Consider the following 17,786-nt stretch of genomic DNA (forward strand, 5'->3'; position numbering starts at 1 on the left):
GGGAAACATACACTGCTCTGGCGTAGAAATCTTTGACTGAGCTTTTACTGTGTGAGAGAATGATGGGGTGTTCTGTTCAGAGGATAACTCTGTTAACCATTACCAGTTATCTTGCCTGGTTTTACATTGTTTTTGGTGAACTAGGGGACACATTAAACCATGCGTTGTTTATTGGAGAACAAAGGATGTTTCATGGTTCATGTGGATCTAATGTCAGCATTGGCCTTCTCTCACACTTACAGATTTGACAGACTTTTTAAAATAATATATTTGATATTTTGGACAGAAGGTTGTTCCAAAGATCAAATATGTAGAAAGTCACGCATGCTGTTCTCTTAATACAGTTGCATGACCATTAATTGTTAAGTGCACATTTTTTATGCATGTTTTCTTTGATCAATCCTGCTCTGTAGTGATTTCTGGGGAGAGGATTCAAATGGTCATGCATGCAATGCAATCACATGTGTGTTGTACTTTTGCAAATCTTATCCACTTAACCCAGACAAAAAAATGTCTCTCCCCAAATAGAGTTTTCCCTTTCTGCTAAAATGTTTCTCTTATACTTGCTCAGTATACCGTGCATGTCTTTGGAGGACTCAGCTGTATTCAGCCTCACTTATATACTTTCCCCCCCAAAGGGCTAACAGTAATTCAACATCTTACTCTGTCCACCCTCCCCTTCTAGGTCAACCTGAGCATTTTAGCTCCAACATATGAAATGCTATTTCCCCTAATGCTCTTTCAGCTATTTAAATATTAACTTAAATGGCAGGCCAGCGCACAAACAAGGAGTATCTCGGCGTAAACTACAGGCGTAAACTACAGGCGTAAACTACAGGCGTAAACTACAGGCGTAAACAACAACATGTTTCTAATCGTTCCCTGATGTGTGATGTTGGAAATACTTTGTGACTTTAACATGTTAACATGAGTATACGTCCCAGATGACACCGAGGAGTTATTGTGTTGCCCCCCCCACCCACCGATAGTCAGCCAGACAGCCAGCCAGTCAGCCAACCATTCAGTAAGTCAGCCAGTCAGACAACCATTCAGTAAGCCAGTCATTCAGTAAGTCAGCCAGCCAGCCAGTCAGACAACCATTCAGTAAGTCAGTCATTCAGCCAGCCAGCCAGCCAGTCAGACAACCATTCAGTAAGTCAGCCAGTCAGCCAGTTAGCCAACCATTCAGTAAGTCAGCCAGTCAGCCAGTTAGCCAACCATTTAGTAAGCCAGTCAGTCAGCCTGCCAGCCAGTCAGTCAACCAGTCAGTAAGTAAGTAATTCTGTCATTCAGTCAGTCAACCAGTCAGCCAGTCAGTCAGTCAGTCAGTCAGTCTGTCTCTCCATCACGTCTGAATATCTGTCTCTGTTGTTCTCTCTGTCTGCTTTGTTGGTCACTGACTCAGCTCGGTGTGACTGTTTAAATGTTTAATGGTAGTCAGTAGCTACACTATCTAGTGTACTGCTGTCTGTACCTGCTAGCTAACATATTCTAACTACCTGGGATTGCTCCTCTGCTGATTGGCTAAACTCAGGGTCTAAAACAACTGTATCATCCACTGGACACTATGGACCGACAGTCATGAGGAAAATCACACAACAGAACTCTAAGGATGTCCTAAGTGGCAGATAATAGTGGTAGTTAATTCAATAAACATGTGGACACAGGTAAATTGTTCCTTCATTGTTCCAGCAGCAGCAAAATAGGTTTTCGAGACCGGATGCGGATGAACAACTCTCGGTCGTCTCAGGCGATCCGGAACAAGGCGTCTCCACTGCCTCCCGGGACGAGTTTCCGCCAGTCGCCCAGCACGGAGAATGTCCCAGAAGCCACCAGTCCCGGGAAGGTGCAGAAGAGCTGGAGCTTCAACGACCGCACGCGGTTCCGCACCTCTCTACGGCTCAAACCCAGACCTCCTGCAGACGGTGGGAATTAGGACTTAACTCACTCTCACCTGCATGCATATATACAGTATATACATCTACAGTGGGGTCTGAAATGATTGACACCCCCTTGATAAAGATGAGCAAAAATGACTATACAAAATGACTAACTACTATTGCTCAGAGAAAGAGATTTTGTTTAACAAGCAATACTTTTTTCTCTCAAAAAGGTAAGGGTCAAAATTGACACACCTGTTTTCAAAATGTTGATTTTTGTGTCCAATTAACCAGTTCTCTGTGGATTTTGATATGTGCTTGGGGTTAGTGCTGGGGTTATCTTCTTGCTGGAAGATCCACTTGCACAACCACTGGTGTGCCTGGCCTAAGAGCTCTGTTTTCATGTCATCCAACAAATGTAAATGCCTGGAGTTTGCTAAATGACATTGGCACTTGGATTAGAACCGGTGCTTTGGTCAGATGACATGAAAATAAAGCTCTTTGGCGACGCGACCAGTGGTCGGTTTGGCATCGAAATGAGAATGCATGAGCAGAAAAGAACCTCATACCTACTGTAAAATATGGTGGTCTTTGATGTTATGGGGCTATTTTGATTCCACTGGTCCTGGGTCACTTGTTAAGGTCAACGGCGTCATTAACTTTACCCAGTACCCGGATATTTTAGCCAACAACCTGGTTGCCTTTGCCAGGAGGCTGAAACTTGGTCACAAGTGGGTCTTCCTGCAAGACAATAACCCCAAGCACACATCAAAATCCACAAAGAAATTGGCAACAAAAAAATCAACATCTTCAAATGGCCATTTCAGTCTCCGGACTTAGACCCCATTGAAAACCTGTAGTTTATATTGAAGAGGGCCGTCCATAAGAGCAGATGAAGGATATCAAGGATCTGGAAAGATTCTGTATGGAGGAATGGTCTAAGATCCCTCCCAATGTGTTCTCCAATTCATTAAACATTTGAGAAAAAGGCTCAGTGCCTTTATCCTTGCAAGGTGAGGCATTGAAAGGTATTGAAAACAAGGGTGTCAATAATTTGACCTCTACCTTTTTGAGAGAAAAAAGTAGTATGTGTCTTTCTCAGAGCAATTGTATTAGTATAAAATCATTTCCCCTTTTTTTCATACAATTATTTGTTTCACCTTTATTTAACTAGGCAAGTCAGTTAAGAACAAATTCTTATTTTCAATGACAGCCTAAGAACAGTTCAGGGGCAGAACGACAGATATTTACCTTGTCATCTCGGGGATCTGGCAACCTTCCAGTTACTAGTCCAACACTCTAACCACTAGGCTACCTGAATTATTTATTTTAAACTGTCATTTTTGCTAGTCTTTATCAAGGGTTTCAATTATTTCAGATCCCAATGTATATACAGTACATACTGTAGGCACATACACACAAGTACGGTCTCACGTATATACTTGTACCATCTATAAAATGTACTAATTTGTGCACACACACTCTCACCTTGTTGTTGCCCTGTCCCCAGTGGAAGGAGTAGGGGAGGACAGTGTTGAAGACAAACCATATTGTGATGTAGCCATGGAAGAGGTGATCCCAGCAGTGAAGACCTTGATACGGGCTGTCAGGTGAGTCCTACACCCCCTCTCACATCACCCGTATCTGTACCCACAGGGAACCTACTGGTTCACACCCCCCCTATCTGTACCCACAGGGAACCTACTGGTTCACACCACCCCTACCTGTACCCACAGGGTACCTACTGGTCCACACCATCTCTACCTGTACCCACATGGTACCTACTGGTTCACAGCACCCCTACCTGTACCCACATGGTACCTACTGGTTCACACCACCCCTACCTGTACCCACAGGGTACCTACTGGTTCACACCACCCCTACCTGTACCCACAGGGAACCTACTGGTTCACACCACCCCTACCTGTACCCACAGGGAACCTACTGGTTCACACCACCCCTACCTGTACCCACATGGTACCTACTAGTTCACACCACCCCTACCTGTACCCACATGGTACCTACTGGTTCACACCACCCCTACCTGTACCCACATGGTACCTACTGGTCCACAGTACCCCTAACTGTGGAACCAGGTCACCTGTCTCCTCTCTGGTCCTCAAGTCGTCACAGAACTTGGGTCTATAGTACTTCCTGTTATGGTGGCTGTAGTAAGATGAATGCCCAGCTCCTCCAGTGGTCTCTGGCTGTTTGCAGTGTAAGCTGACGGTAGCGAAAAGTCCACTTTAGCATGGTAACTGAGCCTTCCTGCCGCAGGCCGGGTTCCCAGATCTGATCAGCAAAATTGTGATGTGTCCACACTTAAAAAGATGTCGCATAAAGCTTACTTCATTTTTTTTTTTAAATAAATAATAATCTCACTGCATCAGCGATAGCATACACAGACGTTTTGGCTTTGCAGCCTTCTTCAGTGTGCGGGTACAAATATTTTCATTGAGCTGAGAAAAGCACCTTATAGTTGAAGTGTCTTCTTTCAGTCATAAAAGTGAATTGAAATGACTTAGGAACTGTGCACACTTTAGAGAGGTGTGTGGTCACTTTAGAGAGGTGTGTGGCCACTTTAGAGAGGTGTGTGGCCACTTTAGAGAGGTGTGTGGCCACTTTAGAGAGGTGTGTGGCCACTTTAGAGAGGTGTGTGGCCACTTTAGAGAGGTGTGTGGCCACTTTAGAGAGGTGTGTGGCCACTTTAGAGAGGTGTGTGGCCACTTTAGAGAGGTGTGTGGCCACTTTAGAGAGGTGTGTGGCCACTTTAGAGAGTGGCCACTTTAGAGAGGTGTGTGGCCACTTTAGAGAGGTGTGTGCACACTTTAGAGAGGTGTGTGGCCACTTTAGAGAGGTGTGTGGCCACTTTAGACAGGTGTGTGGCCACACACTTTAGAGAGGTGTGTGGCCACTTTAGAGAGGTGTGTGGCCACTTTAGAGAGGTGTGTGGCCACTTTAGAGAGGTGTGTGGCCACTTTAGAGAGGTGTGTGGCCACTTTAGAGAGGTGTGTGCACACTTTAGAGAGGTGTGTGGCCACTTTAGAGAGGTGTGTGGCCACTTTAGAGAGGTGTGTGGCCACTTTAGAGAGGTGTGTGGCCACTTTAGAGAGGTGTGTGGCCACTTTAGAGAGGTGTGTGGCCACTTTAGAGAGGTGTGTGGCCACTTTAGAGAGGTGTGTGGCCACTTTAGAGAGGTGTGTGCACACTTTAGAGAGGTGTGTGGCCACTTTAGAGAGGTGTGTGGCCACTTTAGAGAGGTGTGTGGCCACTTTAGAGAGGTGTGTGGCCACTTTAGAGAGGTGTGTGGCCACTTGGAGACACCAGTTAACCCTCTCACTCAAACCCTTGTCATTTGTTTGTCTTATGTTGCCCCTACCCCACATATCCAGGAATAGTCTTGTTACTCAATCCAGAGTATTTTCTTATTTCCTTATCAATAAACGTGGCAAAAGGACAACAAATGTCAAATGCACATACAATCAACAGTGTAAGGTTTGAATTCAGTCTTGGCAGGTGAGTTGTTGTGTCCTGAACTTTGGTCTTTATAATTTCCCCATAATCTATCAACTTTTCTCTTTAATTTGCTACCGTGCTTATGCACATATTTCTTCTGTAAGACACATTTCACTGTAGCCCTATCCATATAGGGCAATTCCCACGAGTGTAAAGGGTTAAAAGCAGCTTATAGTGTGTATGCTGAAGTGTAGTGTACATACAGTTGAAGTCTGAAGTTTACATACACCTTAGCCAAATACATTTAAACTCAGTTTTTCACAATTCCTGACATTTAATCCGAGTAAAAATTCCCTGTCTTAGGTCAGTTAGCATCACCACTTTATTTTAAGAATGTGAAATGTTAGAATAATAGTAGAGAGAATGATTTATTTCAGCTTTTATTTCTTTCATCACATTCCCAGTGGGTCAGAGGTTTACATACACTCAATTAGTACTTGGTAGCATTGCCTTTAAATTGTTCAACTTGAGTCCAACGTTTCGGGTAGCCTTCCACAAGCTTCCCACAATAAGTTGGGTGAATTTTGGCCCATTCCTACTGAGAGCTGGTATAACTGAGTCAGGTTTGTAGGCCTCCTTGCTCGGACACGCTTATTCAGTTCTTCCCACACATTTTCTATAGGATTGAGGTCAGGGCTTTGTGATGGCCACTCCAATACATTGACTTTGTTGTCCTTAAGCCATTTTGCCACAACATTGGAAGTATGCTTAGGGTCATTGCCCATTTGGAAGACCCATTTGCGACCAAGCTTTAACTCCCTGACTGATGTCTTGAGATGTTGCTTCCATATATCCACATAATTTTCCTCCCTCATGATGCCATCTATTTTGTGAAGTGCACCAATCCCTTCTGCAGCAAAGCACCCCCACAACATGATGCTGCCATCCTCGTGCTTCACGGTTGGGACGGTGTTCTTTGGCTTGCAAGTCCCCCCTTTTTCCTCCAAACATAACGATGGTTATTATGGCCAAACAGTTCTATTTTTGTTTCTTAAGACCACAGGACATTTCTCCAAAAAGTACGATCTTTGTCCCCATGTGCAGTTGCAAACCGTCGTCTGGCATTTTTATGACGGTTATGGAGCGGTGGCTTCTTCCTTGCTGAGCGGCCTTTCAGGTTATGTCGATATTGGACTCATTTTTACTGTGGATATAGATTCTTTTGTACCTGTTTCCTCCAGCATCTTTACAAGGTCCTTTGCTGTTGTTCTGGGATTTATTTGCACTTTCGTACGTTCTAGGAAGTTCATCTCTAGGAGACAGAACATGTTACCTTCCTGAGCGGTATGACGGCTGCGTGGTCCCATGGAGTTGATACTTGCATACTATTGTTGTACAGATGAACTTCAGGCGTTTGGAAATTGCTCCCAAGGATGAACCAGACTTGTGGAGGTATACCATTTTTTTCTGAGGTCTTGGCTGATTTCTTTTGATTTTCCCATGATGTCAAGCAAAGAGGCACTGAGTTTGAAGGTAAGCCTTGAAATACATCCACAGGTACACCTCCAATTGACTCAAATGATGTCAATTAGCCTATCAGAAGCTTCTAAAGCCATGACATCATTTTCTGGAATTTTCCAAGCTGTTTAAAGGCGCAGTCAACTTAGTGTATTTAAACTTCTGACCCACTGGAATTATTATACAGTGATTTATAAGTGAAATAATCTGTCTGTAAACAATTGTTGGAAAAGTAGATGTCCTAACCGACTTGCCAAAACTATAGTTTGTTAACTAGAAGTTTGTGGAGTGGTTGAAAACGAGTTTTAATGACTCCAACTTATGTGTATTTAAACTTGTGCAACCAGAGGAAAAAACTCTAGACCACTTTTACTCCACACAGAGACTCATACAAAGCTCTCCCTCACCCTCCATTTGGAAAATCTGACCATAATTCTATCTTCCTGATTCTTTCTTATAAGCAAAAACTAAAGCAGGAAGTGACTCGCTCAATACGGAAGTAGTCAGATGACGCGGATGTCAGGAATGTTTTGCTAGCACAGACGAGAATATGTTCCGGGATTCATCCAATGGCATTGAGGAGTATACCACCTCAGTCACTGGCTTCATCAATAAGTGCACCGACGATGTCGTCCCCACAGTGACCTTACGTACATATCCCAACCAGAAGCCATGGATTACAGGCAACATCGGCACCGAGCTAAAGGCTAGAGCTGCCGCTTTGAAGGAGTGGGAAACTCATCCAGAAACTCATCCGCTTATAAGATATTCTGCCATGCCCTCAGACGAACCATCAAACAGGCAAAGCGTTAATGCAGGAGTAAGATTGAATCCTACTACACTAGCTTTGACACACGTCGGATGTGGCAGGGCTTGCAAACTATTACGGACTACAAAGGGAAACCCAGTCACGAGCTGCCCAGTGACGCAAGCCTACCAGGCAGGCTAAATGCCTTTTATTCTCGCTTGGAGGCAAGCAAAAATTAGAGCACCAGCTGTTCTGGATGACTGTTTGAGCACACTCTCTGTAGCCAATGTGAGCAAGACCTTTAAACAGGTCAACATTCACAAGTCCACGGGGCCAGACAGATTACCAGGATGCGTACTCAGAGCATGCACGGACCAAATGGCAAGTGTCTTCACTGTCATCTTCAACCTCTCCCTGACCGAGTCTGTAATACCTACATGTTTCAAGCAGACCACCATAGTCCTTGTGGCCAAGGAAATTAAGGTAATCTCCCTAAATGACTACCGCCCCGCTACTCAAGTCAGTAGCCATGAAGTGCTTTGAAAGGCTGGTCATGGCTCACATCAACATCATCATCCCAGAAACCCCAGATCCATTCTAATTTGCATACCGCCCCCACAGATCCACATATGATGCAATCTCAATCGCACTGCACACTGCCCTTTCCCACCTGGACAAAAGGAACACCTATGTGAGAATGCTGTTCATTGACTACAGCTCAGCATTCAACACCATAGTTCCCACAAAGCTCATCACTAAGCTAAGGACCCTGGGACTTAACACCTCCCTCTGCAACTGGATCCTGGACTTCCTGATGGCCTACCCCCAGGTGGTAAGGGTAGGCAACAACACATTTGCCACTCTGATCCTCAACAGTGGGGACCGGTGCGTGCTTCGTCCGTCCTGCACTCCCTATTCACCCACGACTGTGTGGCCAAGCACGACTCCAAAACCGTCCTTAAGTTTGCTGATGACACAACAGTGGTAGGCCTGATCACCAACAACGATGAGACAGCCTATAGGGAGGAGGTTAGAGACCTGGCAGTGTGGTGCCAGGACAACAACCTCTCCCTCAACATGAGCAAGACAAAAGAGCTGATCGTGGACTACAGGAAAAGGAGGGCCGAACACGCCCCCATTCACATCAACAGTGCTGTAGTGGAACAGGTTGATACCTTCAAGTTCCTTGGTGTCCACATCACCAACAAACTATCATGATCTAAACACACCAAGACAGTCGTGAAGAGGTCACGACAACGCCTTTTCCCCCTAAGGTGACTGAAAAGAAAGATTTGGAATGGGTCCCCAGATCCTCAAAAAGTTCAACAGCTGCACCATCAAGAGCATCCTGATTGGTTGCATCACCACCTGGTATGGCAACTGCTTGGCATCTGACCCTAAGGCGCTACAGAGGGTAGTGCGGTACGGTCCAGTACATCACATCCAGAACCTATATACTAGGCGGTAACAGTGTAAGGCCCATAAAATAGTCAAAGACTCCAGTCCCCAAGCATAGACTATTCTCTCTGCTACCACATGACAAGTGGTACCAGAGTCCCAAGTCTAGGTCCAAAAAGCTCCTTAATAGGTTGTACCCCCAAGCCATAAGACGGCTGAACAATTGATCAGACCCCCTCTTTGTTTTTACATTCCTGCTACTTACTCACTGTTTATTATCTATGCATAGTCACTTTACCTCTACCTACATGTACAAATGACCTCAACTCCGTACCTCCTGTATATAGCCTCGTTATTGTTATTTTATTGTGTTACTTTTCATTTTATTTTTACTTTAGTTTATTTAGTAAATATTTTCTAACTGTATTTCTTGAAGTTAATTGGTTTGTAAGTAAGCATTTTACGGTAAGGTCTACACATGTTGTATTAGGCGCATGTGACAAATAACATTTTTATTTTATTTAATAGTGGATTGGGACTGGATTCAATTGAGGGTGGCACCTAGTTAGTACCATGCTTGCACATGAAAGCGTAAACATTATTACCTTACAAAGATACCAGCAAAGTAGGACATACTGAACTTTTGTGGCTTTGTGAGTAGTTACTGAATAATATGCTAATAGTTTTTCCCATTGTTACAATTATTTATTTTCACGTAACTGGAAAAATAAAGGAAACATCAACATAGTGTTGTAATAGGGTGTTGGGCCACCACGAGCCTCCAGAACAGCTTCAATGCTCCTTGGCATAGATTCTACAAGTGTCTGGGACTCTATTGGAGGGATGCGACTCCAATCTTCCAGGAGTAATTCCATCATTTGGTGTTTTGTTGATGGCGGTGGAAAATGTTGTCTCAGGCTCCGCTCAAGAATTGGTCCATTGGTATGACAATATAGAACCCCTAGTTTAAATAAACCACATGACACTGGATGTGTCCCAAATGGTACTCTATTCCCTTCCTATATAGTACACTACTTTATATAGAGCACAACTTTATAAGGAATATGGTGCTATTTGGAGTGCATCAATTGACTTCTAGCTATGTGTTGTTCTGTACCTCCACACCGGGGCAGGTGTGTGTGATTGGCAGATTCCCCACCTAAGATTGATGTCTTTTGAAAAACAGGTATTTTTTAGCTGGGTCTTCACTTTAGGAAGACTAATTTAGTTAATCAGCCTGCCTACCTATCTGTGGAAATGTGGGGAGTTCGGCCGTTTGGGGTATGGGGGGGATGTTTAGAGGGAGAGAGATCTGCATAATTGCTGTAATACTCTCCTCAAACTAATCAGGCTCTGCTAAAGCCACTCATAGTCAACTTTTGTATTTCTGCCCAGTTGGGGACCTTTGACACTGTTGATGCAATTTCATGCAGTTTTATCCATAAATCGTTGTAACTTTTTTTCTAGAGAGTTTGGAAAGTCTACCATTTGCCTATCGTTTGCCTAGTGATAGTTCCATTGCTCTGCAAGTTAGAAGTTGTTTTTTAAGCTCATGTACCTTTTAATAAACAATAGTTTCCCTTTTGGTGTTACACCAAAAAGCTTCCTCCTCCATCACACTCACTTCACTACTTATGTCATGTCATGAGTAGTGTGCATAAAACCAATTAAAAAATGACAGAATGCTGACTTTGTATATTCAATGCTGACTTCAAAATCTCAACATTTCGGTACCGATGTGGTCTCCTAAAGTGCTGCTCCATTTCCCCACCAGAGCCTCTGAGCCTGTAGATAATGATATAGTGCCAACTATGCCCCTATGCCAGGTAGCTGTAGGGGGCATACTTCAGGCTGACCATGTATTATTATAACCATAACACGCGATCAAGAGAGACTCAGCACTTTGAAGAACCCCTTTAATTATTTTTCTTTTTCATTCCTTTCTACTTTTCCTTACCCTTTCTTTAACCCACACCTGAGACCCGCCCTGTCAGAAAAAAATATGCTTCTACCTGCAAAATGAAAAAATACACCATGCAAAAATCAAGTCATGAAGAATGCATCACTAGTGCTGTGTGAGGAAGGAAGGAAGGAAGGAGGAAGGGCGTCGACCACCACGCTTCTTTACTTACGGCCCCCCTCTCCTGAAGAACAGAAGAGGGAGGGAAAGAGAGAGGGAGAGAGAGTGTGTGTTATGATGTCTGCCATCAGAGTTGAGGCACATACCACTAAACTGCCATTGCACATGCAAGCTGTTCAGTCGCCACGTTACACCCTTCCGCCTTCCTGTCTGTGCCTCAGCCCTGCTGTGATGTGGTGTGTGTGTTTCACCAACACACTGATATCAAAGCAGCCTTAGCCCGTCTGTGTGTGAGAGATAGGGTTTCCTCATAAAACAGCCCTCCTCCTCACCCGCCTCGCCCCGCTTCCACTCTCTGCTCACTCCAACTCACGGAGCAATCCATCACGGTGTGGGATGACCGGTTAAGTGCTTCTGTTTTGCGTTGCTAACATTTGGCGTTTCCTGTGTTCTGCCGAGCCAGCACCTTAGGATCCGGGTGGGGGAGAGTAGCACAGCCAGCCGATTTTACTCTGTTTCTCCTATAGTGTGACAAGCAGACAAAACTCTGCCCAAAGCAGTACTGTTGTTGGCCTTGACACTATTGTACAGTATGTGCTTGGTCAACACTCTTCAGCCCCAACATACCCTTTACTTCTCTCTAGGAAAGGGCAACTATTGGTGGAGGGATGTGAATAAGATTAGCTTTGTGCACAGCTGTCTCACTGAGAGGAGAGGGGTTAGACTAGACACACACTCACACAGGGGTCCACCTCGTGTGTGTGTGTGTGTGTGTGTGTGTGTGTGTGTGTGTGTGTGTGTGTGTGTGTGTGTGTGTGTGTGTGTGTGTGTGTGTGTGTCTGTGTCTGTGTCTGTGTGTGTGTGTGTGTGTGTGTGTGTGTTAGAGAGAGCTAATAGCTGACTTAGCAGAGGGCCAGGGTGTGCAGAAAACCGAGTGTGTCCCTCTCTCCTTACACAGTGCACCGGAACAAGGGTGTCGATTAGAGATATGTATACAGTAAGTATTCTATACATAGCTCTACATGTCTCATTGATAATACAGGAGCAATGTCATTGTCAGATTTCACAACAAAGGGGAATCATTGTGGAACTCTCCAGTGGTTTCCTTTTATGAGGCTATTTCTGAATGATATTGGTAAGGTCACTTTGACTGCAAATCTCACTTAATCACACCTACGTAGTTACACTGATGAAGCTCAGGACTCGTTTCATGGTTAAACGCTTTTGCAGTATTCACTTATTTATTTCAGCAGTGTGAGGCATTTCTACGAATGTTTGTGTGTGCGTATGTAGGATTCTGAAGTTCCTGGTGGCCAAGAGGAAGTTTAAGGAGACTCTGCGTCCGTACGACGTGAAGGACGTCATAGAGCAGTACTCTGCTGGACATCTGGACATGCTGGGGAGGATCAAGAGTCTACAAACCAGGTACACACACACACACACACACACACACACACACACACACACACACACACACACACACACACACACACACACACACACACACACACACACACACACACACACAACCTACAACAGTTGGAAACAGAGTGGATTCATACCCCCACACACTCCATCACCTATACCACCACAAAATGAACCATTTTGATAATGGTTGTTGATTGTTGTGTGTTGTCCTGGTCCTCCCCAGAGTTGATCAGATAGTGGGTCGGGGATCGTCCTACCAGCCAGATAATAAGAAGGTGAGGAGTGAGAAGGGAGAGAAGACCCCTCCAGAACTGGACCTTCTGGACGAGCTCAGTATGATGGGACGGGTCATTAAGGTGGAGAAACAGGTACAGAGCTCCAGTATGGTAGATTGATTGCTCAGGTGCTTAGACAGTATAGTTCTGAGTGAATTTTTGTAGGAAACACTTCATTTACATTCCAGGCCTGTTTCAGATGGTATTTTCCTGATGATGAATTATTTAGGTCAGTGTCCCATACCCCTTCAAACATTCAACCTCCAGCTGAGTACCCCCTCTAGCACCAGGTTCAGCGCACTCTCAAATGTTGTTGCCATCATTGTAAGCCTGCCACACACACAGTATACAATACATTTATTAATAAACATAAGAAGTGTGAGTTTTTGTCACAACCTGGCTCGTGGAAAGTGACAGACCTCTTATAGGACCAGGGCACAAATAATAATATAATAATAATCAATAATTTTGCTCTTTATTTTACCATCTCACATTTCAAACTTTATTTGTTCATCGAAAATGGTGAATAACTCACCACAGGTTAATGAGAAGGGTGTGCTTGAAAGGATGCACATAACTCTGCTATGTTGGGTCGTATTGGAAAGAGTCTCAGTCTTAAATCATTTTACACACACAGGCTGTGCCTGTATTTAGTTTTCATGCTAGTGAGGGCCGAGAATCCACTCTCACATAGGTACGTGGTTGAAAAGGGCATCAGTGTCTTAACAGCGCGATTTGCCAAGGGAGGATACTCTGAGGATACTCTGAGGATACTCTGCCCAATCCAGAAAGCTGGCAGTGGCTTCTGATTAACTTAAATTTTCACAGAACCGTTTGTTGCTATCTTGATGCGGCTCTCTTGTTCAGATATCGGTAAGTGGACTGGAGGCAGGGCATGAAAGGGATAACGAATCCAGTTGTTTGTGTCATCTGTTTCAGGAAAGTACCTGCGTGATTACGCACCCAACTCACTCAGGCGCTTCGCTATATCACATTTGACATTGTCCCTAAGCTTGAATTAATTTGCACACAAAAAATCATACAATGACGGAAAGACCTGTGTGTTGTTCTTGTTAATGCAGACAGAGAAGAGCTCCAACTTCTTAATCATAGCCTCAATTTTGTCCATCACGTTGAATGTAGTTGCGGAGAGTCCCTGTAATCCTAGATTCAGATCATTCAGGCGAGAAAAAACATCACCTAGTAATGTGAGAAACTCGTCATCATGCAAGCGGTCAGACAAGTGAAAATTATGTTCAGTAAAGAAAACTTTAAGCTTGTCTCAATTCTTTTTAAATGTGTCAATACTTTGCCCCTTCATAACCAGAACCCTTCTGTATGTTGTAAAAGCGTTAGATGGTCGCTGACCATATCATTGCATAGTGCAAAAAATACACAAGAGTTCAGGGGTTGTTCATTTTCACTGTAGTGTCCAAAACGTCTTTCAAGCTGTCAGGCATTCCCTTGGCAGCAAGAGCCTCTCGATGGATGCTGCAGTGTACCCAAGTGGCGTCGGGAGCAACTGCTTGCATGCACGTTACCACTCCACTATGTCTCTCTGTCATGGCCTTTGCGCCATCAGTAGAGATACCAACACATCTTGACCACCAAAGTCCATTTGATTTCACAAAGCTGTCCAGTACTTTAAAAATATCCTCTCCATTTGTCCTGGTTTGCAGTGGTTTGCAGAAGAGGATGTCTTCCTTAATTGAACCCCCATAAACGTTACGGACATATACCAAGAGCTGTGCCAGGCCTGCCATGTCTGACTCGTCCAGCTGTAACGCATAGAATTCACTGGCTTGTATACGAAGCAGTAATTGTTTCAAAACATCTCCTGCCATGTCACTGTTGCGTCGTGAAACAGTGTTGTTTGATGAAGACATTGTCTGTAGAGTTTTTTGGACCTTTTCCCCCAGCAGTGTCCCAGCCATGTCCACGGCAACTGGAAGTATGAAGTCCTCCACAATATTATGGGGCTTACCTGTCCTAGCCACTTGGTAGCTCACCATAGAAGACCCTTCTAGCCCCTTCTTATTAATGGTATCTGTTGCTTTTATACATGTCTTACTACTCGAAAGTCATCTTAATTCTCACTTATAAAACTCCTCTGGCTTATTTTTCAAATGGGCATGTTTTGCTTCTAAACGTCTGCGCAAGAGTGAAGGTTTGATCGAGTTGTGCGATAGTACTTTTGCACATATAACACACTGTGGTTGAGGAAAGGCACTACTCCCAATATAAGTCAACCCCGAATCAATGTCATTCTCATCATATTTGCGCCACTTCGACCAATGTCCCTGTCTGTTGTTCGGTGCTTTCCCGGGTCAGGGGACAGTAGCTCTTTGGCTGCATCAGATTCACAACTGTCAGTGTCCATGCTAGCTGGACTAACAACAAATGTAGAATTACTGATGTTAGCATTGGATGTGCTGTGGAAGCAGAACAACGTCTGTCATCGACAGGTGTAGTACTGTTGGTAGTAGCAGTACTACCAGTAGAGCTGGTATGTGTCTCTATGGACACGGGCCTTACTTTTTTTTAACCATTCATCCTTTTTTCGAGCAAACGGAATGAGCAGCAGCTGCGTTTGGCTACATACGGACCGATAGTGGAATTCCTGCAAGAGAGTAATGGTTTAATGTGATTGGATGTAAATTCTTTGACTAGGCTACCTGTATTTGATATTGTGTTGTTATTTAGCTGAACACTAGATGGTTTAATTTTATTTTTGGCAGGGAAACGAGGCTACTCAGGCGAGAAAAAAACCTCACCCAAATGTATAGCCCCGTTGGAAAAAATATATGGAATGTTTGAAAATGTGAAGAAATAAAATAAAATAAAAAATATATTTAAAAAAAAGTGTTTATTATAATTTTTTAAATGTGAATCACATTTTATTTTGCGTGGCCCCGTTCGAGAATACCTGGTTTAGGTTATTCTTTGATAATTACTATGTAATAACCTTTTCATTTAATTTGTAAGAAAATACCAGGTAAATGATAGACTGTAAAATAATAATATCTATTTGACCTTATTATTCCATTGTGTATATTAGTACATAACATTGGGGCCAGTGGCGCAATGTCTGACTACGGATCAGAAGATTCTAGGTTTGACTGCTGGCTCGGCACTGTATTTAGTTGACCAAAATCAAGCTTGGAAAAATATTTAATTTACTCCTGAGGTGTTGATCTGTTGCACCCTCTACAACCACTGTGATTATTATAATTTGACCCTGCTGGTCATCTATGAACGTTTGAACATCTTGGCCATGTACTGTTAGAATCTCCACTCCGTACAGTCAGAAGAGGACTGGCCACCCCTCAGAGCCTGGTACCTCTCTAGGTTTCTTCCTAGGTTCTTGCCATTCTAGGGAGTTTTTCATAGCCACCGTGCTTCTACATCTGCAATGCTTGCTGTTTGGGGTTATAGGCTGGGTTTCTGTACAGCATTTTGTGACATCGGCTGATGTAGAAAGAGCTTTATAAATACATTTGATTGATTGATTGAGCATAGCTAGTACTAATAACATAGTTGAACGTTGCATTTTTGTGATATATGTTTATCTTGTGATTTTTGTATAGCGTTTGTATCTTGTTGTTTTGTCGGTGTGTACAGGTGCAGTCGATAGAGGACAAGCTGGACCTCCTTCTTAACTTCTACACCCAGTGTCTGAAGAAAGGCTCATCCAACTTCACCCTGTCCTCCCTGTTGGAACCAGACCTGACGTCAGACTACCACAGCCCCACGGACCACCGCGACCTCTTCCCCTCTGCCAACACACTCAACATCTCCCACTCAGAGTCCAGCAATATGGAGTGACTGGTAGTGTACTCACTGACTGGGGCTGGGGTTGGGGTGGGTATGAACTGGGCCCACCACTAGACCCTCACCTCAATGTTTTTAAGCCTTGAGATGTCATGTCACTATACTGGACTGTAGCAGCACTCCTGGAACAAACCTCTATGCCCATATCTATTTGCAGTTGTAACCATTGACCTTTCTACTGATCACCAAACCAATTAGATTCCTAACTTAGAATCCTCTTTCTAGGAATTCAGAATCCACACGTTAGAACCCACACCTATTAGTTCCTCCCTCCACATATTTAAAATCCTCTGCTTCATATGTTAGAGCCACCAATAGTGGATAATTCATCATGCTATCCTCTCTCTATTTTAGTGCTGAGCGATTAACCAAAATGTTGGTTATTGTTCACCAACGTCGGGTCAGTTATCTGAATTCCATTTCATTCTGTTTTTATCTGTGAGCTCAGAGATTAATCATATTGACCGAACTGTGCGATGTAGTAGGGAGTTGTAGTTTCCAACAGGCCAATGGACTCTACAAGGTATCGAAAGCATTCCACAGGGATGATGGCCCATGTTGACTCCAATGCTTCGGTCAATCTGGAGGCGAAAGAACCATACACCTGTTTAGGCGAGGTGCTGGCTAGCGGAGTAGAACACCTGTTTAGGTGAGGTGCTGGCTAGCAGAGTAGAACACCTGTTTAGGTGAGGTGCTGGCTAGCAGAGTAGAACACCTGTTTAGGTGAGGTGCTGGCTAGCAGAGTAGAACACCTGTTTAGGAGAGGTGCTGGCTAGCAGAGTAGAACACCTGTTTAGGAGAGATGCTGGCTAGCAGAGTAGAACACCTGTTTAGGAGAGATGCTGGCTAGCAGAGTAGAACACCTGTTTAGGAGAGGTGCTGGCTAGCAGAGTAGAACACCTGTTTAGGAGAGGTGCTGGCTAGCAGAGTAGAACACCTGTTTAGGAGAGATGCTGGCTAGCAGAGTAGAACACCTGTTTAGGAGAGGTGCTGGCTAGCAGAGTAGAACACCTGTTTAGGAGAGGTGCTGGCTAGCAGAGTAGAACACCTGTTTAGGAGAGGTGCTGGCTAGCAGAGTAGAACACCTGTTTAGGAGAGGTGCTGGCTAGCAGAGTAGAACACCTGTTTAGGAGAGGTGCTGGCTAGCAGAGTAGAACACCTGTTTAGGAGAG

General features: G+C 44.1%; 1 protein-coding gene across 1 annotated transcript in view; it reads left to right on the forward strand.

Moving 5' to 3' along the window:
• LOC112265808 (potassium voltage-gated channel subfamily KQT member 4) overlaps nucleotides 1-17,288 on the forward strand; it is a 31,015-nt gene extending 13,727 nt beyond the window's left edge. The window contains exons 8-12 of the mRNA XM_042295033.1: nucleotides 1,696-1,925; nucleotides 3,391-3,490; nucleotides 12,374-12,505; nucleotides 12,732-12,876; nucleotides 16,405-17,288. Coding sequence (XP_042150967.1) covers nucleotides 1,696-1,925; nucleotides 3,391-3,490; nucleotides 12,374-12,505; nucleotides 12,732-12,876; nucleotides 16,405-16,608 — 811 coding nt within the window. The 3' untranslated portion in view covers nucleotides 16,609-17,288. The remainder of the gene's footprint in view (nucleotides 1-1,695; nucleotides 1,926-3,390; nucleotides 3,491-12,373; nucleotides 12,506-12,731; nucleotides 12,877-16,404) is intronic.
• The last annotated feature ends 498 nt before the right edge of the window (nucleotides 17,289-17,786 follow it).

The sequence above is a fragment of the Oncorhynchus tshawytscha genome, linkage group LG13 (assembly GCF_018296145.1).
Source record: "Oncorhynchus tshawytscha isolate Ot180627B linkage group LG13, Otsh_v2.0, whole genome shotgun sequence".
In the NCBI taxonomy this organism is placed as follows: Eukaryota; Metazoa; Chordata; class Actinopteri; order Salmoniformes; family Salmonidae; genus Oncorhynchus; species Oncorhynchus tshawytscha.